At 35.2% G+C, this 22,033-nt stretch overlaps 1 protein-coding gene across 2 annotated transcripts in view; it reads left to right on the top strand.

Moving 5' to 3' along the window:
* Positions 1-22,033, top strand: part of SPATA5 (spermatogenesis associated 5) — a 340,134-nt gene that overhangs the window by 19,034 nt on the left and 299,067 nt on the right. For both annotated transcript variants that reach the window (XM_021681474.1, XM_021681475.1), the window contains one exon: positions 415-670. In XM_021681474.1, coding sequence (XP_021537149.1) covers positions 415-670 — 256 coding nt within the window. The remainder of the gene's footprint in view (positions 1-414; positions 671-22,033) is intronic.

Raw genomic sequence — 22,033 nt, 5'->3', positions numbered from 1 at the left:
TTAGACAACTGTATAATAGAGCCTTGTTCTATTTGAATAATATGCAGGTCATAGTCTTTGCTTTAAAATAGGGGAAAAGGACAACTTAAACAAATTAGAACAACTATATGGTAGGATGTTATATGTTCCTATTTATGAAATGGTGAAGTTTAGATGCCAAAAGTGGGAAAGAAATCACTTACTGTAGTTGGAAAGGTGTGTAGTGGAAAACTTTCTCAGTGAGGGAGTATTTAGGCTGAACTTAGGCAAATGTGGGGTGAGTAATTAAAGTGTAAATGTTAAGACAGCAGCCTGGACACTTAGATCTTGTTTATATAGCCAGTGCGTACATATATACATATACACACACACACACACACATATACATATATATATTAGAAGAATGTGTAATTTATTCTCATTTTATTTTGAAAGGAAGGAAGTGAAGGACAGGTGTTGGTCCTTGGGGCCACAAATCGCCCTCATGCCTTAGATGCTGCACTTCGAAGACCTGGACGATTTGATAAAGAGATTGAGATTGGAGTTCCTAATGCTGCAGATCGGCTAGATATTCTCCAGAAACTGCTTCAAAGGGTACCCCATTTGCTCACTGAAGTTGAACTGTTACAGCTGGCAAATAGTGCTCATGGATACGTTGGAGCAGACTTGAAAGCCTTGTGTAATGAAGCAGGTGAGAGTGCTTTGCTACTGTGAGTCTGTATTGATGGGCTTCATAAATCTGGTTTATTTACATACTTACAATTTATATCTTATTTCTTAATGGAAATAGCTAATTTTTTTCTAATCGTAAAATATATTTATTGAAAACCAGATAATTCAGAAAACTATAAAAAAGAAATAAAAATCACTCGTACCTCCTGAAGGTAACCACTATGGCAGCATATATCCTTTCACACTTTTCCTAAGTACACACAGACACACACATACACATGTATCATCAGATGCATTAATGGCAGTATTGATGATAACTATTTATTGATATTGTGCTATGGAAATTAGGGAGAAGTGCCTACAGGAGGATCAAAATTTTCCTTAAGGAGCAGCTTTGTATTTTTTGAAGTGCTGAAAAAGTACTTAGCAAAATCTAAGAATTCCATGCCTCAGAGTATGTGATGGTGATGTTTAAGTCTGAAAATATATAAGGACTGTTATTAATCAGTTGACTCTTTGACTTTAAGAACTTCACCACGGCATAAACTGTCTTTGCTTTGGAAGCCCTTAAGACCTTTTAACATTTGTGTAATTTTTCAGAGTAATTTTAACCATAAAAAATGTATTCAAATCAGGGCGGTTTTTATAAGCTATTGAAATATTTCATCAGGCAAATAAGAATTTACTGAAAAAATATCTGATTGTTGTTTTTGTTTTTATTTGTTTGTTTTTTGGTCCTAAGAGGATGTGTTTATTTTCTGGTAACCTCTAAAGGCTGTTCTAGTTTGTGACCTATCCAACATTTTCAAAAGGTGTGTTAAAGAAAGTTTAGCCCTTTTAGGTAATGGAAGAAATTGAGTTTTTTTAGTTACTTTAGAGCTTTAGTATAGAAATATGGTAACTTCTTTAGTTATTTTAGAGCTTTAGTATAGAAATATGGTAATTTCTTCCAAATTATTGATTCATAGTTAATATAGTAGGCTTTAAAGACCCTTCCTTTAAGTCCTTTCATCTTTCTAATCTGGCTCGATATGTGCAGAGAAGAGAATATAGAACAAAAAACAGGTTGGAAAAGAAAATTTGGGAGGGGTATTTAGGGGTCTTTGAATATCTTACTCTTGGTGGAGAAAATCAGTTTTGTTTTATCCTTTTTGAGCCCTATCACAATTTCCATGTTAGAGGACTCACAGTTGGGGGGAAACTATAGGTTATGTAGATTACAAGGCAAACGTAAACATTCGTTTGGTGCATTTTGGTCCAGGACAGGTCCCTTTCTAACTAGTTTCTTGCGCTTCACAAGAAATGGTGGATTTAGTCATGGAAATGAATTCCTTAGCAATCAAGAAGCAGAATTATCAGTGGATAACTTTGCTTCCTTCATTCCATTAGGTGAAAATGAAGAGTGTGGATTACTGTGTAGGTATTGCTTTTTTTTTTTTTTTTTTTAAAGATTTTATTTATTTGACAGAGAGAGACACAGTGAGAGCAGGAACACAAGCAGGGGGAGTGGGAGAGGGAGAGGCAGGCTCCCCGCCGAGCAGGGAGCCCGATGCGGGACTCGATCCCAGGACCCTGGGATCACGACCTGAGCCGAAGGCAGCCGCTTAACGACTGAGCCACCCAGGCGCCCTGTGTAGGTATTGCTTTTGACTTGCCCATCTAGGCAAGGATTCATTCTTCAGTACCCTTTATCAAACATTTTTTTTTACTTTCTCATATATTTTATGCACTCTAGAAGGCTCTGGGATTCTTGCTGTCCAGAAACACACAGTCTGAAGAAGGAAAGAGATTTGTGAATAACTACTTACACAGTGAAATATGTACTCATAAAACTATGGAGAATGTAGTGACTTTCCCTTTGGGGAAAGGAAATGCTGTGGTTATTTAGAAAAAAATCATATCTAAGAAGAAGCTTAAAAAAAAAGTTCTATAGGCAGAATGAGGGGTGGTGAGAAGGTGGGAAAGGGTAAACATTTTTTTGACTGATCCTCACATCAACCCCGTGATATAAGTATCATGCTCAGGAGAGGTCTCATAGCTGGTATGTGGCAGAGCTAGGATTTAAACTTAAGGTCATTTTATTCCAAATCTATGCTCTGCATCAAAATTAAATCATAAAACACACATTTTTGTCAAAGTGGTGTAAGGCTTTTTTGATTTAATTTTTTATTTCAAAGGTAAGTATAGTCCATAAATTTTGTCCTAAGACGTTGAGGGGAAATGTGATAATGTAATTTACATACTAGATGTAAATAGGATCATCTACTTTCATGGGCACTCTAGTACCCCCAAGAACTTTAGGAGGATGACAAGAAGATTTGAAAGATTTTACCCTTTACTATGTTACATTAATTGAAAAAGTTGTGAAAGGATCAGAAGTAAGGATGGAGAGGGGCCTCCGACCTGAAGATGGATGGATGGATAGATAGATAGATAGATAGATAGGGTATACTTGGCACATACGAGCAGTAAATAAATATTAACTTCTGTTAATGTGACTTAATAGTAATTTCAAATTATCAGTATTGAACTGATTTTCTTTTTTCCTCTAGTCTAGCAATGAATTGGTTTATGAGAAGGTAGTTTTTAAAAAGATTAGCATTATAAGTAAAGTGTAGAGTAGGGAAAGTATGTGGTTTTGTGTATATTGTCTTAAATATGTATGTTGTGTTATGTAGTATCATTCTCTGTATAGCAGAATAAAGTTTAAGAACAGTGTACTAGGATTTTTTTGCAAGGCATTTTTCTAAAGAAGCAGGGAATGTAGTAGAAAACAGATTTTGAAAGTTGGACAGACCTGCTTTTAAAATCAGGCTTGTGATCTTGGGCACGTTCTTTGCCTTATCTGAGCCTTAGTTTTCTCTATTGGTAGATTTAGACGGTTGTGGCAGATGATATCTAAGTGCCCTTGTAAATATGACATTCCCTAGGTATAAGGGAGGACAAGAAAGAAAGGGGGGAAATCAAAAGGAAAGGATAGGAAGGATTAGAAAAAGGAAAGGGGAAAATAAATACCCAAGTTATTTACTAAATATGTGCTGGCCTTATTAGCTACTTTCTTCCTACACCTGACCTTTCTGCCCTTGATTGTGTTCTCTTTTGTACCTGTTTTTCTGAATAATATAAACGTAAGTGATTAGTCAAGGCTTTCTTCCCCAGCGTTCTTAGAGATAATGCCACAAAGCAGACTAGTGTCAATTGTGAAGTTAACTGCATTTTCTCATTGAAACAATTTTATAATTTCTGCCTATGGACTTTACATGAGTGAATTATAAATTTGGTTAATAGTGCAACTCAAAAGGAAAGATAAAACAACTCTAAAACTCGATAAGCATTAAAAATAGTAGGATTACATTCCAAGTGCTGTAAAATAGACATAAGCGTATCCTACATACTGAACACACGGGTATCTCCATATATTATGATGTGTGTATTGAGCATAGGAAGAATAAACTCAGCTCTCTGGTAAATTTGAACTAGTCTCCTAGTTATTCTTCTCCACGAAATCCACATTCATTTCATATGTTCTCCATTCAGGATGGATCACTTGGAGCAGAGGTTCTCAGACTTCACCGTGTATCAGAATCTCCTGGAGAGCTTAGTAAAACGGATTGCTGGGTGTGCTCCTTTCCAAGAGTTGCTGATTCAGTCTTTGGCTGCTGCTTGTGAATTCTAACAGGTTCCCAGCTGATGCTGTTGGTTTGGGGACCACACTTTGAGAGCCGCTAACTTAGGACATTGGTTCTTAAGCCTCATTGTGCATCAGGTTCACCTGGGAAGCTACACACACATTCCCTCTCCATGTTTAATTAAGGGAAGTAGGGAACTAGAGCCAGTATTTATGTTTCCCAACTGATTTTAAAGCAGCCAGTTGCAGTTGCTATGAGCAAATATTCTAAATTACTGGTTTAGGCCAGTAGTTCTCCAGTTTAAACCTGTCTAAGAATCACTTGTAGAGCTTGTTAAAACACAACTCTGGGCCCCATCCTACAGGTTCATTAGGTCCAGGTGGGGCCCAAGAATTTGCATTTCTATCAAGTTATAGGAGATACCAATGCTGTGGGTGCAGGGGCTATACTTTGAGAAGCAGTGATCTTGGCCCACTAACCCTGATTTTTGGAGACTGTAACTGATTTAAATAACTGGATAAATTTAGAGACTGTAAATCTCTGCCAACCTCTGATGGTGTTGAGTTTTTCCCAGAGTGTTTATGTGACAGTAATGTACTATTCTGAACTGTATCATTTAATTCTCCTTCTAGGAGAAAATAAGTGTCTAAGTTTGTCCTGTAGGTACATATAATGGTTCTGAATAAAACTTTAAAATGACAATTCTGAAAGATAGAAAAGCCACAATTAAGGAAACAGGAATTAACAAGAATACAAATAAAAATATAGATATATGTTTTTCCTAGAATGTTCACTTGCTTAAGATTTGTGGACCTGTGTATTCTTTGAGTTTTTTGTGCATTGGCTGTCTGGTGGTTTTCCTTCTTCTTGGACTGCCTTCTAGCCAGAGAAACCTTGCCCTTTTTAACAAAGGGTGGTACACAGATGTCTAATAATAGCATACAAATGAAGTGGTTCAGAATTTCATATAACCTAGGTGAATTATGTTTCCCATTGTTTTTGTAGTCTAAAGGTTATTGTTTGTGGGATACTGATACAAAAGATCAAAGTCCCTGTAGAATAAATTTGTTTGTGCATGCTTTTCCAGAGGCTAGAAGGTTTACAGTCTATTCTATAGTTTGTGAGAGTAATGCTGTCATCTTCTACAGTGTGCTTATCTCAGTTTTTCTAATTTTTTATTCCAGTGTTACTAAATATTTTCTGTATCTTTTAACTTTGTTTCCATAATGAATGTGAAAATTGGAAATACTACAGTAGTGTTGCTTTCAACACTTGGATCTTTTATCTGAGCAGATACAATGTTTAATGTTGAGCGTTGGGTGTGAAACTTACTTTCAAATGTTATTTTTTTTATAATTAATTTTTGAGCTAGAGTGTGGTTTGATATGTTGTGACTTGTCCAAAAGCCTAATGTTTTGTAGCTCACCTTTTTAAGCAGAGAGCAGCTGCATTTTGAAATGCTTTATCTCAAGTGGACAAGTTGTTTACAAGTTCAACTCTGACACATCCTGACATATAATGTCTATGTTTGTATTCTTCCTGGGATTAGGCTGCCTTTCTAATTAATTAGTTGCATAGCCTTTTATTAATTCCTTCAAAATTTATAATGTTTTAAATTAACAACATAGATAAGCATGCCACACTTTTTTGGAAAACATGAAATGTTAATTATGTAGCAGAGACATGAATTATATAAACTCTGCTGAATGTTAGAAGATGCTTAGCAACAATGTTTTCCAAATATAGGGATTTATTATAAACTTATCCTTCTAAGGCTGCCTGTGCCATTTCAGGATAGTGAATATAAATAGAGCTTGATTTCTTCAAGAAGTGGACTCAGTCATTTTGTTTACAGTGAAAGGAAGTACTTGCTTCACATCCTAAGAATTTATCTTTAGCATCCTTGTTGATTACACATCATTTCAACATGTTCATACCAAATATTTGGGCCTTGATAAGATAGCATCACAGACAGGAAGAATTAGAAGTCTTATTTAAACAATGATTTTGTCATTATTATACTTAAGTAGCTCTAAGTAACAATCCTGAGTCTAATTACTATAACATAACTTTTTTTGAGGTGGAAAATTTTATCTGTCTTATACCAGAATTCTGAGATATTTGTATCTGCTACTCCCCTCTCCCACCCTTTACTAGCTATTTTAACAGGAATTTATGGAAGATCTACTATGCACAAAGTATGCAACTGTCCAGCTCTTATGAAAGGATTTTTCTAAAATTTCCCACCATTTCTTGAATTCTGTCAATGTTGTTTTCTAAGTTAGAATTAAAATAATTGATTCTGCAAAAATTCAGTATTTTTAAATGAAGTTCAGGGAAGTAATGGTGTTTTGTGGTAAGCTTATGGTGAGCTGTAGATTCAAATGCTACACTACTCATTTAATTTCTTATTTTCTGTTTCTTCACCTGCTAACCAGGGATACCATATTTTTTTAAGAGTTCTTAGGAGGTTTAAAAATGTAGTCTGGCTGCAGTAGTTATGATTTATACAGAACCTCGTAATGTCACTGTCTCTCTTTAAAAAAAAAATTCGTATTTTGTGTGTATTTGTTCATTTCTCTGGTGGATGCTTATTTTAATTTTGGCAGTACTAGTATTTTATGGAGTATTCTTGGTTATCCTAGTACAGGAGATGTTAGGGAAATCTGTCAGAATCCTTTACCTTGCTAGAGAAGTAATTTTTCCTGAATTTGGATCAGTAAAAGTCTTGCCCATCAATAACAAAATGCAAACTAGAGATAATTTGATAGAACTGGTTTTGGGGTGCCTCCCTGACAGATTTTCTTGCTGAACTTGGGAGCTCTCATGTCATACACAGGCAGAGTTGCAGACTCTTCCTGCCCCTCTCCATTCCACATTGAGCCTGCCAGAGGCCTGCAGTAGAGCAACAAAATGAAATTGATGTATCAGGATCATCATTTTAATTAATGCTTCTTATAATGGATATCTTTATTCATTATTGTAGCTGGGTAAACAAGCAGTAATTATGCAGTGTAAAATCTCCTGAAACAATGAATTTTCTCCTCTGTTTTGTAATTATGAAATGTAGTGATAGTTTTATGTGTGATGTTGTGAACAACACTGCATAAATAATGGTGGATTTTTTTTTTATAAGAGGTAGAATTTTTTTTTTTGGTCAGTGAATTGGGTATTTTAATATTACTTTTATTCTTCATTTGAAATGACTGAAGCCAAATGGTTTGTTTCAGAGAAACAGGTGGTAGTTTTGATTCTGTTTAAGCTCTCAGTGATAGATACCATTTACTTCACTAGTGGAAATTTTCTGAGTTGTCTTGCCAAGACTATAAAAGAGGAAACTTGAGGAAAGGTTTTCTTCCTAATTAAAGCAATCACAGAAATAAAAAATCAGTCTGTCTAAATAAGTTATTTCTAAGAGTTATTTTTTATTTAATCTTTATCAGATCCTGTCAGCTTGATTTTCAAAATTTATTCAGAATTTGAGCTTTTAAAAAAAAATGAACTGTTTCTTTTGTGCATGTCTGGACTGTGGTGTTACCTGCTTCCTGACCAGTCTGTCTTCCACCTCCCAACCCTCCTTATCCTTACATTGTCTGAGGTGCAGGACTTTGAAATGCAGGCTTTGGAGATGAGAGTCTTGGTTAGAGATAACTGTCGGCAGTTAGATGGTGATGGAAGCCATTGAAATGAATGAAATCACTTAGAGTAAGTGGAATTCAGACATTTATTCATTTATTGAGCCACACACTGCACTGGGTGCTAGGTCTGCCTCAATGAACAAGACGGACTTGGACCCTCTCCTCTTAGAACTCAGTGTGCATGGGCAGGTACTGCAGAGTAACAGGTTATCACAGTACCTGTGTGTGTTGGGTGTTTGTGAGTGATCAGGAAGGTTTTAGAATGCTAATAAGGAGAGAAGAAGGGTCCTGGGGAATACCACCATTCAGTGGTTGGCTTGTTAGAAAAGATCTGGTAGGGGCGCCTGGGTGCCTGGGTGCCTGAGTCTGCCTTCAGCTCAGGTCATGATCCCAGGATCCTGGGATCGAGCCCCGCATCGGGCTCCCTGCTCGGCAGGAAGCCTGCTTCTCCCTCTCCCACTCGCCCTGCTTGTGTTCCCTCTCTCGCTGTGTCTCTCTCTGTCAAATAAATAAGTAAAATCTTTAAAAAAAAAAAAAAAGAGAAGATCTGGTATAGGAGACTGGGGAGTGGCTAGGAGATGGGAAGAGAACCGAAAGAAAGTGGTGACTCAAATGAGGGAAGATTGCAGAGAGAAAGCAATTAGAATTAATATTGTATTAGTTACCACTAATCCAATGTGTTAGCCATTGCTTGAATTGCCTTACACATATTGATGCATTTTTTTACTCACCGCATGCCTTATAAGGTTATCTTCATTTTATAGGTGAGGAAACTTAGGTCGGAGAGGTTAAGGAACTTTCCTAAGATCACACAGGAAATAAGTAGTGGAGCTAGGATCAACAGTATTCGTGACCACAGTGACATCAATCGGTTAGTTTCTTACCTGGGAAATCGTGGGGGCCTTGGAAGAGAGTAGTTCTAGTGGGGTCCTGTGGCTAGCTGCTAGACTGTGATAAATTGAGAAGTGATTGAAAGTTGAGGGAACAGAGATAGTACTTGTGAACTACTTTTTCAATTTTAATGTTGTGTTGTTATTTAGAGTTTTGTATGTTCTGGAAAAAAGGGATGAGTATAGTTGGCCTGCCCTCTGCCTTTGCTGCATCTGTGCCCCTTTTCCTCCTCATGTCAAAATCAGATCAGGTTATATTCCATCGTTATTTTCCTGGTTCCTCTTCTCTGACCTGGGCCTTGCTCTATCCACCAAGCTGTAAATCTTCAACCTGTCTTGGCATAAGAATTGTGCTGTAGTCAACTATCTTTTTTTTTTTTTTAAACTCAACATTTAACGTAAGTAAATAATTTGATATTAAAAATTTGAAACTAAAAGCTATATTTTTAGGAAAGTTTGTTAAACCTGGGAGTGGTGAAGTGAATTTATCTTGATGTTTTAGAACTAGAAGACCCTCTCAGAAATCTTTACTAAATTCCCTTATTTCATAGATGAGGACAGACTCTGTGATCCATCCAGGTTCAAGCAGTGGGTGAAATCTTGGCCCAAGATTCAGGTCTTGAGACCAGTATGCCTTCTGTAGTGCTATTACTTTTAAAAGCAACTTTTGAAAGTGATAGTGGCTTCAGAATAGACTTGGCTTCTGCAGTCAGCTTACGTTACACCATTCACTTGAGGTATAAATAAAGCAAGAACCACAATACCCTCTTTGAGGGTATTTTGTTTGATTTCTTTTGTATTAATGAGCAGTGAGAAATGGAACTCTCCCAGTGATGTATCAGGTGGTACTTACCACCTTGTCTGTACTTAATATTGAGTTGAGGGAGAGTAAAGACTCCAGATAAAACAGAAATTTTCTATAGTTTGGATATTTTGAAAAAAATATATTTTAAAAAAGGAGACTTAAATTTTATTATAGTTGCTTTCAGTTTTCATGTGCCTGAGGAAATTTTATGCTCAACTTTTATAATTCAAATCTGACATCCAGATGCCATGTTTCATGTTACTTTGTCATATAATTAAATGTCTGTAGGGTAGGTAGTAATTCTGAAAAGCATTATTATTCCTGTGATCTGTTTAAGTTCATTGTTAGTTTCCAATGAAGGAACTTAATTGCAGTCTCAGAAATAATGTCATTATTTAGTAAGCACTGGGTATAAAATTGTCGATTCCATATGTGTAAGGCAAGATGATATTTGTTGATTGAATTTGGAGCAGATGGTTTTGAAGAACATGAATTTAGAGTAATTGCTCTTATCCGGAAGTGATTATTTCTGGATAGTGATGCAGAGCTTGAGGGGGAACATGTTTTAGACTGGAAAGAATGTGTTGGCATTAGGCTTGCCTGAGGCATTTTGACTTTTCTTCATCGTGTCTTGTTTTCCATTCTCAAAACTTTTGAGAGCACTGGAAAATAGAATAATTAAAACAAAATGACCCAAATTTATTGTTTAATTAACTACACCTGTTTTTTGTCTCTCAAAGTTGTGTTTTTTAAGAACATAGATGTACTGCTTCTGTTTTTGTTTGCATTTTAAAAATTAACTTTAAACTTCGTAAGAAAAGGAAATGTCATAGATTGCTTGCCCTAAGCTATATTCGCTGATGGTGTACATGTGTCCATTTGCTCCTCTAGTTAATTGTGTACTTCTGATTTATAAAAATATGTGTATTTTTGAAAAATTTAATTTCTTGGCAAAGATTCTAGTATTGCCTGATTAGGAATGGATGATGTCCAGTCATTTAAGCTTAGCATCATAAAATTTTAAAGCTGAAAAAATAATTTAGATAAAATATATTTTATTTTTTCCATTTAATAAATTATTGAGATAACATATGACCAAAGAGGCTAAGTTTTATGTAGTGACACCTGAGCTAGTGGCAGATCTAGGACCACAGAGAATTGGTTGCATTAATATAATAGCTCCAGGGATCTTTAATTTTTGCAAGCTCTGATATACATTTAACATTTAATTCATATAAATTCTGTTTCAACTTGTACATTATTTTCAAAAAGCATTTGTATAAAATAGAGTAGCTCTATATAGAGTCTAGAATCATGGAACCTTAGATTGGGAAAGAACTAGAAGGCCTATGGCAGGAATTTCATGGATCCCTTAAATTTTTATAGCTTTACAAATCTGTAATTTTCCATATATTTTTTTAAGATTTTATTTATTTATTTGACAGAGAGAGACACAGCGAGAGAGGTAACAAAAGCAGGGGGAGTGGGAGAGGGAGAAGCAGGCTTCCCACTGAGCAGGGAGCCCGATTCCAGGCCCCTGGGATCATGACCTGAGCCGAAGGCAGACGCTTAAGGACTGAGCCACCCAGGCGCCCCTCCGTATTGTTTTTTTTTTTCCGTTTCTGACAGTGCTGCATGTTGTCTTCTCAAATATCTGTGAACAAATTAATAGAGATGGATTTAGGTTTATTTAAAACATATTGTTTTATGTTTCTAAGTGTGAATTCTTTTAAGGACAGGGGTTTTGTCTTTTATTGTTCTACAGGGCCTCATAATCTCTAAAGTTATGCTAATTCTTGTCCCAAGGCCTTTTTATATACTATTCCCACTGCCTAGAATATTCTGCTGCCTCTGTGGCCTCAATTCTCACATTACCAGTTTAACATCAGCTCATTTTTCAGGTCTGACTAGGTTGGACCCACATTTTAGTCTCTCTTCATTTGTGAAATAGAAGAATATACTAAATGATTTCTCTGAAGGTTGTCTAACTCCAAACTGTCACTAATCCCACAAAACTGGGTTAGAGGTCCCTGACATGTGTTTTTGTACCACTTTGTTCTTTCCATGTCATAATATTCGGCACAGTTTATAATAATTGCCATTATGTGTCTTCTCTTTTAAACAGACTATGAGAGTCTTATCTGCTTCTTGCTCTTGTGGACTCATACATGTAAGAGCTCAATACATTTGTTGAATAAATAATGTTTAGGAGGTACACAGTGAATATTTTGAATGAGTGAATAAATGAATTAATATTGAAGAAGAGTGCCTGTGAAGGAGTAACTTGTGGTTGATGAATGTATATTTTCTCAGTGGCTAATATTTTAATAGTTGCCTTTAATATGAACTGTAACTGAATTGGCGAGTAAGTAATGCAGGTATGGCATAGTGCTTCTCTTACCGAGAACTGTTTTTTAAAAATACTTTCACATTAATTAAACATAAGGAATGCTCTTATCTCTCCTCAAGTCCTGTTTTTTTTTTTTCTTTCTCACTCCCAGTCCCATACCAAACATATCCATTTGTATAAACATATTCTGAAAATGAAAACTCACTGTGAGGACTGTAAATCGTATACACAATACATACTGTGCAAAGTGTAGTATATTTTGCACACAAGTCAACTTATTTACTAAGTCCTCACTGATACTAAGACTAATAAAGGCTTCTGTATAGACAATTCACAGAACTTTTTTTACTATTCAGGTATGTATTCAATTTTTCCATTGTGTAGCTTTTTTAAAAAAATCATTGATTTGTAGGAATTCTTAATATAGTTTGGTTATGAGACCTTTGGATATATATATGTATATTTTAATGTCTTCTGATTTTTATTCTCTTCATATTCTCTTTGGAGGAACAGAAGTTTGTGACTATATAATATATTTATTATAATGTATATAAATATAATGAAACCAGTTTATCAGTATTTTCCCTTGTGACTAGTGATTTTTGAATTCTGTTTAAGAAATCTGTCGGGGCACCTGGGTGGCTCAGTTGGTTAAGCATCTGACTCTTGATTTTGGCTCAGGTCATGATCTTGGGGTTGTGAGATCAAGCCCTGAGTTTCACTCTGCGTGCTGGGCATGGAGCCTGCTTAAGATTCTCTCTCCCTGTGCCCCACCCTGCTCACGCACTCTGTTTCTCTCTTAAAAAAAAAAAAGAAAGAAAGAAAGAAAAAAGAAATCTATGTTAATTCCACTGTCATGAATATTTTATATTATCTTCTTTAATCCTAAAGATGTTTTATTGTCTTTCACATTACCATCTATTATTTATACCCTTTTTCCATGTAGGTAATCAGTTTTACCAGCACCAGTTAATGAAATGAGCATCTGTCTTTCCTTGCTCTGCATGTTACCTTTGTCCTAAATCAAGAGTTTGAGTTTATTCTGAATTCTCTGTTCTGTTTCTTTGACCTCTTTATCCTTGTGTGAATTACTGAAATGTCTTTAATCACTTCAGCTTTATTAAAAGCTTTAATTTCTGGAGCATAAGTACTCTGCCTTCCTTTTTTCTTCTTCATCAGTGTTGTCTCGACTGTTCTTAGCCCTTTGCATTTACTTATAACTTGAAAAATCAGCCTGGCTGCTTGGGTTTCTCTCTCCCTTTTTTCTCCCCACGCCCCTGCTCCTCTCTGTCTCTGTCTGTCTCTCTTTCTCAAATAAATAAATCTTTACAAAAAAATCAGCTTGGTAGGCTTCCCCCACCCCAAACTGGATTTCAGTTGGAATTTTTAAGTCTCTTGATCAATTTGGGGAGAATTAGAAAGTTAACATCTTTGCAGTCCATGAATATGGTAGATCCCCTCACTTATTTTAGGTCTTCAATTTCTCTCAAAGTTTTTTGTGAAGAAGTCTTTCATAATGTTCATTATATTTATTCTTAAGTATTTAGGGTTTTTTGAATGCAGTAATTTTACTTGTAGTTTTGGGGGTTTTTTGCTGTTACCTAGGAAAAGTAAATTTTTGTGTATTAACTTTGTGTCTGCCTGCCTTAATAAATTCACTTATTAGTCTTAATAGTGTATAAATAGATTCTTTGAGTTTTCTATGTATATGATTATGTTATAGCCTTACATGTATACAGTCTACATATAGACTGTATGTATACATGTATACAGTCTACATACAGAGTGTATGATAATGACAGTTTTATTTCATTCTTTTTAATCTCTATGCTTATTATTTCTTTTTTTGCCTTATTGCACTGGTTAGGATTTCTAACATCGTCTTTAGTTATAAGTAATACGTTATTCTTATCTCATTCTTGATCCTAGGGAGAAAGTTTCTAACATTTTACAGTTAAGAATTATATTTACTCCATGTTTTTTGTAGCTATTCTAGTAAAGAATTTCCATCTAGTCCTGGTTGGTTTTTATAATTAACTGTTGATTTTTTTATGATATTACTTATCTGTGTCTCTTGAAATAATCAATATTGTTTCTCTTCTAATAATATGGAGAATGGTGTTCATTGATTTTCACATGTGAAACCAACCTCATATTCTTGGAACATAGCCATCTTGTCATGATGTATAATCTTTTATTTACATTTTTGCTGATGTTTTGGTTGGGATATTTGCACATATGTTCATGAGAGAGCTTCATTTTTAATTTTGTTTACTTATAATGTACTCTTAAGATTTGAGGAACGCAGCTATGCTGAGTCAGTTTGGGAATTTTTCTGGCTTTTATTTTTCTCTGGAAGAGTTTTTGTAAGCTTAGTGTTATACTCATCCTTAAATACTACATAACATTTTCCAATGAAGCCATTTGTGTTTGGAATTTTGTCTGTGAAAAAAGTTTTAATTACAGAATAAATTTATTTAATAGCTATTGGAATATTCAGTTATGTACTTTTTTTTGTTTGTTCTGATAAGCTTTTTCTCCTAGAAATTTCTTCATTTCATGTAAATTTTCAAATTATTTGCTACAAGGTTATTCCTAGTATTCTGTTACTGGCTTTTCAGTATCTGTAGGTTCTGTAGTGATGTCTTATTTTTCATTCTTGATATTGGTAATGTGTCTTTTCTCACACTGGTGAGACCATGCCCTGATTCATCTGGCCATAGGTTTATATGTTTTATTAGCCTTTTCAGGGAATAAAACTTTGGCTTTAATTTTTTTAAATTATATATTTGTTTTCTATTTCATTAACTTCATTATTTCCCTCCTACTGTTTTTCTTTTTTGGTGTATTTTATTTTTCATTTTATAAGATGAGCATCTCATTGACTGTCAGCCTTTTTTCTTTCCTAATATGTGCATTATGCCCATCACTGTTTTTTTTAGTACAGCTTTAACAACATCCCACAAATTTTCATGTTATATTTCATTATTATTTAGTTCTTAAAAATTATAATGTTTATTTGATTTTTTTTCTTTGACCCATGAGTAATTTGGTAATATATTGACTAATTTCCAAATACGTAATGTATTTTTTTGGTATTTTTTTGTTACTGATTTTTAATATTAATTCTTACTGTGGTCAGAGAACATACACTTTTTGATTTCACTACTTAAAATATACAGAGAGTTGCTTTGTGTCTCAGCATATGTCAGTTTTGGTACACCTTCCAGGTACTCTTAAAAGCATGGATATTTTACTATTTTAGATTTTTTTTTTCTATATATGCCTATTAGGGTAAGTGGGCTAATTTTATTTTTATATCTTCTATAAATGTGTATATTTATATATCTATAAATGTATATGAGGGAAATATGTTAAAATTTGTGAGTTGCACATTTGTCCATTTCTCCTTTCAGTTCTACTTAATTTTGCTTTTTATATCATGAGACTTTTGTTACTAGGTATGTATTAATTTAGAATTTTATATAGTCTTGGTGGATTGACCCTTTTATTATCCTGAAATGTTTAGTAATACCTCTTGCTTAAAGTCTATTTGATAGTCAATATAGGAGCACTCTTTTTTTTTCTTTTTTGTTTGCATGGTATTTCTTTCTCTCTCTTTTTTTTTTTTTTAAGATTTTATTTATTTGAGAGAGAGCAAGTGCACGAGCAGGGGTGAGAGGCAGAGGGAGAGAGAGAAGCAGAGTCCCCATGCTCAGGGAGCCTGATGTAGGGCTTGATCCCAGGACCCTCGGACCATGACCTGAACCAAAGGCAGATGCTTAACCGACTGAGGCACCCAGGCACCATCCCTCTCTATTCTTTTACTTTCAGTCTTTCCATCTTTGTATTTTTAGAATACATCTTTTATAAACGGCACAAATTTGGGTTTTATTTATTTGGGGGAGGGGTTATTTTTTTAATCCATCTGTGCTGTCAGTCTTAATTCATGTATATAATACATTTAAATTTGGATTATATCTTAAATATTTAGATTTAATCTGCCTTCTTTCTATTTATCCCACCTTTTCTGTTTCCCCCCCCCTGTTTTCTTGCCTTCTCTTGGAATAGGCAAGTATTTTTATTATTTTATCTTTCTCCTGTTATCTTTTTCATTATACATTTTAATTTGTTTTTAGTGGTTATCCTACATATTGTATTATGTCTCCTTGACTTATTAGAGATTAATGCAAAAACAGTACAAACACTTTGGGAATACTTTGATTCTCTTTACCCCCCAAATGTTGTTTTATACAATTCTTATTCATTTGTATTTGTCTACATATTTGGGGTCTCTATGACCATGCCTAAGTTTGATGCTTCACCAGGAGGAGTCACAGGACTTAGCATATAGTTATACTGACTACTGTGATTTATTACAGTGCAAAGGATACAAGGAAGAGTCAACAAAGGGAGAAGGCACATGGGGCAAAGTGTGGAAGAAACTTGGTACAAACTTCTAAGAGTTCTCTCCTAGTGGAGACACATAAGACATGTTTAATTCCTCCAGCAATGAGTTGAGTCAGCATGTATGAAATGTTGTCTACGGGGATAATTCATTGGAGACCCAGTGCCTAGGGAGTCACACAATGAACCAATTTTCCCGTTATTCAGTTACCAACTACTAAATACTCTATGCTTTCTTCACTGATTTGTGATAGATTATCAGAGCTTTATCGTATATTAAATTTATATATGTATGGATCTGTCTCTGAACCCTGTGTCCTGTTGTGGTCTCTTTGGTTTTATAACTTTTACATGCTATTTTTAATACTACTAATTGTAGTATATCTTAATATCTGGTAAGATAAATCCTACTTATTTACTTGCATTATTGTTGACTTAGTTATATATAGGCCTTTATTCTCCAATCCTATTTTTAGAGAAAGTTTATTCTGATTTACCAAAAATATACAATTGGCATTTTGATTGGGACTGCATTTAAAATAAGTAGATTGTTTTGAATGTAATGGATATTTTTATGGTATTGTTTTCTCATTCAAGAACCTGGAATGTTGTCACTCTTTTATTCATATCTTACTCTTTATTAAAATTTCTCCATAGAGGTCTTATATGTTTTTTTGTTAGGTTAATTTCTAGCTAATATATCATTTTTGTGATTATTGCAAATGGTGTCTTTTTTTTTTTTAATTGTTTTTTAAATTTGCTCTTCTTGGTGTAGAGAAGTTTTATATTGATAATTTTTTTGTCAGTCTTCAGCCTTGTTTAACTCTTATTTTTTTTATTTTTTATTTTTTTAAAGATTTTATTTCTTTATTTGACAGAGAGAGAGTTAGCGAGAGCAGGAACACAAGCAGGGGGGTGGGAGAGGGAGAAGCAGGATTCCCGTGGAGCAGGGAGCCCAATGCGGGGCTTGATCCCAGGGCTCTGGGATCATGACCTGAGCCGAAGGCAGACGCTTAACGACTGAGCCACCCAGGCGCCCCTAACTGTCTTATTAATTCTACTAGTTTTCTTCTGATCTTTTTGGCTTTTCTGGTTAGATGATTGTCACATGCAAATAATGGAAGTTTTGTCTCTTTCCATCCTTTTACCTTTCTCTCACTTTTATTTTTTTTATATTCTTAGTAGCCAGGACCTCCATGATGAAATTATCCAGTAATAGTAATAGTGGCATCTTTGTCTTGTTGCCAATTTTAGAGAATGCCTATAAGGTCTTTTCATTAAGTGTAATGTTTGTTAAAGATTTCTGGAATATAATCTTAATCAAATACACTTTGCTAAGAGCCTTTTAAATTATTTTTATCATTGCAAATAGATGTTGAATCTTACCAAATATTTTTTTTCTAGATCAGTAAAAATAATTACTCTCAATTCAGTCAGTGTGGTGGGTTTATAGTTTTTCTGATGAACTGGCCTTTTATTTCAGAGATAAACTCTTTGATTGTGAATATATGGATTTTTTAGTACACTGTTGGATTTAGTTAGCTAGTTTCTTCTTTAGAACTTTTGCCCTATGCCCATAAGGGAGAAACATTTTTTTCTTGTTCATATTTGGATTTGGGGAGTCAAATTACATTATCCTCCTAAAATGTTTGAGTGATTTTGCTCTCACTTATTAAAAGCGTCAGTCAATATATATATAATCAGGAGAGAGAAAAAGGATAATTCTAAAAAAATCTCATGGGATTGTTATTTCTGTCATGATCCAATTAGGAGATAGAACCCATACCAGTTACTTTTACAGAGAAAATTTCATATAAAGAATTGATAACCGGGGCGCCTGGGTGGCTCAGTTGGTTAAGCGACTGCCTTCGGCTCAGGTCACGATCCTGGAGTCCCAGGATCGAGTCCCGCATCGGGCTCCCTGCTCGGCAGGGGGTCTGCTTCTCCCTCTGACCCTCTTCCCTCTCGTGCTGTCTCTCATTCCCTCTCTCAAATAAATAAATAAAATCTTTAAAAAAAATTGATAACCAATTATAAAATTGTTAACTAGGTAATTGAAAGGAAGGTAGCAGCTACAGGAAGGAGCTATCACTCCTGAGGCTGGGAAAACAAAGGGAAAAGTTGAAATTATTAAAACCTAGGAGATGAGCTGTAACTCAGATGCCTGAAGAGCACCAGCCTGATACTCTGAATGCTAACTCAGTGTTCTGAGAAGGTAGCACTGCTCGGTTTGTGCTGGTGTCCCTTAAGGGTTGGCAGAATGATGGTCACGGGAATAGCAAACAGATGGGAAGTCTGTGGGACATAAAGTCCCTTCTACCCTCTTCAGCTTTGCTCTAGCATTGGCAAAGTCTACCATGGAGCAAAAAAGTAGTTCGCAGTCTCAGCCTCAGAGCTGGGTATGGAAGCATGATTTTCAAGGTAGAAGTCAGTAATTTAATAAGTGGTACAATTGAAAACTAAATCAGATAATATTTAAATAATCTCTGTGAGCTACAAAAGACATCATACAGCAAATTAGATATTAAGAATAGAATGTTAGTAAAAATTCTGTTTTAAATATTCTCTAAGATGAAATCAGAATAAATATATTTTATTAGGAAATAAGGGTTAAAAATAACTGCATTCAGCTTGAGTATTTGGAAAAGATCAATAGAATAAACCCAAGAGGAGGGAAATTAAAAATATAAGGTTAGATTTAATGGAATACAGAGCAAAACAACAAAGTTAAAAAAATTCATTCTTTGAAAAGATTTTTAAGGTTATGAAGTCAGACCAAGGTCCATTCAAGAGACAGGAGTATACTATTGGTATTTTTGGTGAGAGAGAAAAGAAGATACAAATGAAGGGATGCCTGGGTGCCTCAGTTGGTTAAGTGTCTGCCTTCAGCTCAGGTCATGATCCCAGGGTCCTGGGATCGAGTGCCACATTGGGTTCCTTGCTCACCAGGGAGCCTGCTTCTCCCTCTGCCTGCCACTCCCCCTGTTTGTGCACTCTCTCTCTCTCTCTGTCTCTCTGACAAATAAATAAATAAAATCTTTAAAAAAATATTTAAAAAAAGATACAAATGAAATACAGAGAGCAGAATTAACTACGGACAAAAATAGAGGTTTAAAAAACAAACATGTTCCTCCTAGATGTTAAAAACCCTCTCTACAGAAAAATAATGTGGGATATCTATCTCATTGACTTTTCCTATTAATTTCTTGGCAGCTTCATGATTAACTTCACTTTGATTCACTCTACTCTTCTAATGTAAATACATGCATTAACATTTCCAGTATAATTACTAAAATAATAGAAAAAGAGTGTAACTTCAAAACTAGTATAGGAGGCAAAATGGAATGTAAAAAGAACAAAACAAAAATCAGTTTGAAAGAACCCAAGGAAAGGAGAAGGTAAGGATTATACTATAGTCATGTTAATATTAGACCAAATAATTTTAAGGCAAAAAGCATCCCTGCAGATAAAGATGAGTTCTGCATATTGATAAAATGTTCAGTTCATTGGGAAGGCGTAACTATTTTAAAGGTAGCTGTGAAATTTATAAGCAAAACTTCCTGTAACTACAAGGAGAAATGAACAAAACAGCCATTTTAGTGAGAGAATTTTAATGCATTTCTGTCAGTGGTTGAGGATAGGGAAGATTTGAACAACAAAATCAACAAACTTGACCTAAGGGATACATGTTTAGAACAATGAAACCAAAAACATATATATTGAAGCACACAAAGAACATTTATGAATTTACAATTCAAAAAATTTCTTAATACAAACCTTATTCTCTGACCAAAATTCATTTAAGTTAAAAATCAATAAATTAGAAGATCTTATTGTTTGGAAATTAGAAAACTCTAAATAATCATTGATTGAATTATAATATGCAAATTAAAAGCTGTTTAGTATTGAACAATGGAGATATATCAAAATTTGTGCTATGTAGCTAAAGCAATGCTTATAGGGGAATTTATAACCTGAAATTCTTAAATTAGAAATGAGGAAAGGTTAAAAAAAAAAAAAAAAAAAGAAATGAGGAAAGGTTGAAAAATAACAAGCCGGGCATTGTAATTAAAAAATAATAGGCTCTAGGGGCACCTGGGTGGCTCAGATGGTTAAGTGTTTGCCTTCGGCTCAGGTCATTATCCCAGGGTCCTGGATCGAGACCCACATAGGGCTCCCTGCTCAGCGGGGAGCCTGCTTTTCCTTCTCCCTCTGCAGCTACCCCTGTTTGTGCTTTCTTGCTCTGGCAAATAAATAAATTAAAAAATCTTTTTTTTTTTTTTAAAGATTTTTTTTATTTATTTATTTGACAGAGAGAGACACAGTGAGAGAAGGAACACAAGCAGGGGGAGGAGTGGGAGAGGGAGAAGCAGGCTTCCTGCGGAGCAGGGAGCCCGATGCGGGGCTCGATCCCAGGACCCTGGGATCATGACCTAAGCCGAAGGCAGACGCTTAACGACTGAGCCACCCAGGCGCCCCTAAAAAAATCTGTAAAAAAAGAATAATAGGCTCTAGAAAACAAATATTTAATACAGATTGGGCAGAAATAAACAGAAAAGGAAGACAATTACAAGAAAGAAGTAGAGTGTTTTGTGTACTCTTTCATACTAACTGCATGCTCCCTTCCTTGCTACCTCTACATGGTCATAGTGGGCTCTGGGGTTATCTCAGCCTCTGCTCAGCATCTCTTGTTGATCTTATTACTTCATTAGAAACTCATCTTGAGCAGATTCTTTACCTCTATTTAAAGAATAGTTCTTGGTTTCTTTTCGGGAGGGGAGGCAAAAACTTGCTAGCCTTTCTCTAGGTCCCAGCTGCTTGCAGTCCTTAAATTACCCAAATCATCTTTCAGGGCACCACTGCTCTTGTATTTGTTTCTTCTTACATTATCGCTGGCTCTTCTATGTTGCTTTTTTTTTTTTTCTATGTATTTTGTTTCTTTACAGTGCTTGTTAGAAGGCATCCTTAGATATCTGGTGATCTTCGGGTGTTTTCTCATATTTGAGAGTGGAGTTCCTAAAAATTGATTAGGTGGTCTGAATTGCTGGGGCTTGTGAGCTTGTGGTCTTCCGTGTAGTGAGTTCTGCATGGGCCCTTTCCTTGGGTGAATGAACCCGTCAGTATCCTTAGTCTTTCCTCTTGGGCTGGTACCTGTGTAGAAGGATCTTTTACCTACATAATGTGGTAGGTGTATCCTGATAGTAAACTCTGGGAGCAGTGGGGAAGAGCAGAGTGGAGAAGGAGGGAGGGGAGTCTCACTAATTTCTCTATTCAATATGATTCCCTTGTCTCTGGCTGTACTTTGGGTCCCCTCAATTCAGAAATGGTTTGTGTTACTGAGAGAAGACATCTTTAGAGGTAGGGTACAGGAGAAGATATTTGACTCTATGCAATTAGGGTGGGGATCTTGATGATCTAACTGCTTCCTAATAGACTTCTCTCCTAACCTTCCATTTTTCTATTTCTAACCCTGATTTCTCTCTCTCTCTCTCTCTTTTTTTTTTTTTTTCCAGAAGTGATTTATGCTGTCCAACTTTGAGCTTTTTTGATTATACGTGGGTAGGGTGAATAGGAGGGGCATCTATTGGCATAAATCTGGTTCCTCTCAGATTTTTCTCACTGTATGTTAGTGTGTCAGATTTCCTGGGTCAGTTATGTTCAGT

Source organism: Neomonachus schauinslandi, chromosome 2 (assembly GCF_002201575.2).
Source record: "Neomonachus schauinslandi chromosome 2, ASM220157v2, whole genome shotgun sequence".
Classification (NCBI taxonomy): domain Eukaryota; kingdom Metazoa; phylum Chordata; class Mammalia; order Carnivora; family Phocidae; genus Neomonachus; species Neomonachus schauinslandi.
The sequence above is the reverse complement of the archived record's forward strand: the minus strand, read 5'-3'. Positions and strand labels throughout refer to the sequence as shown.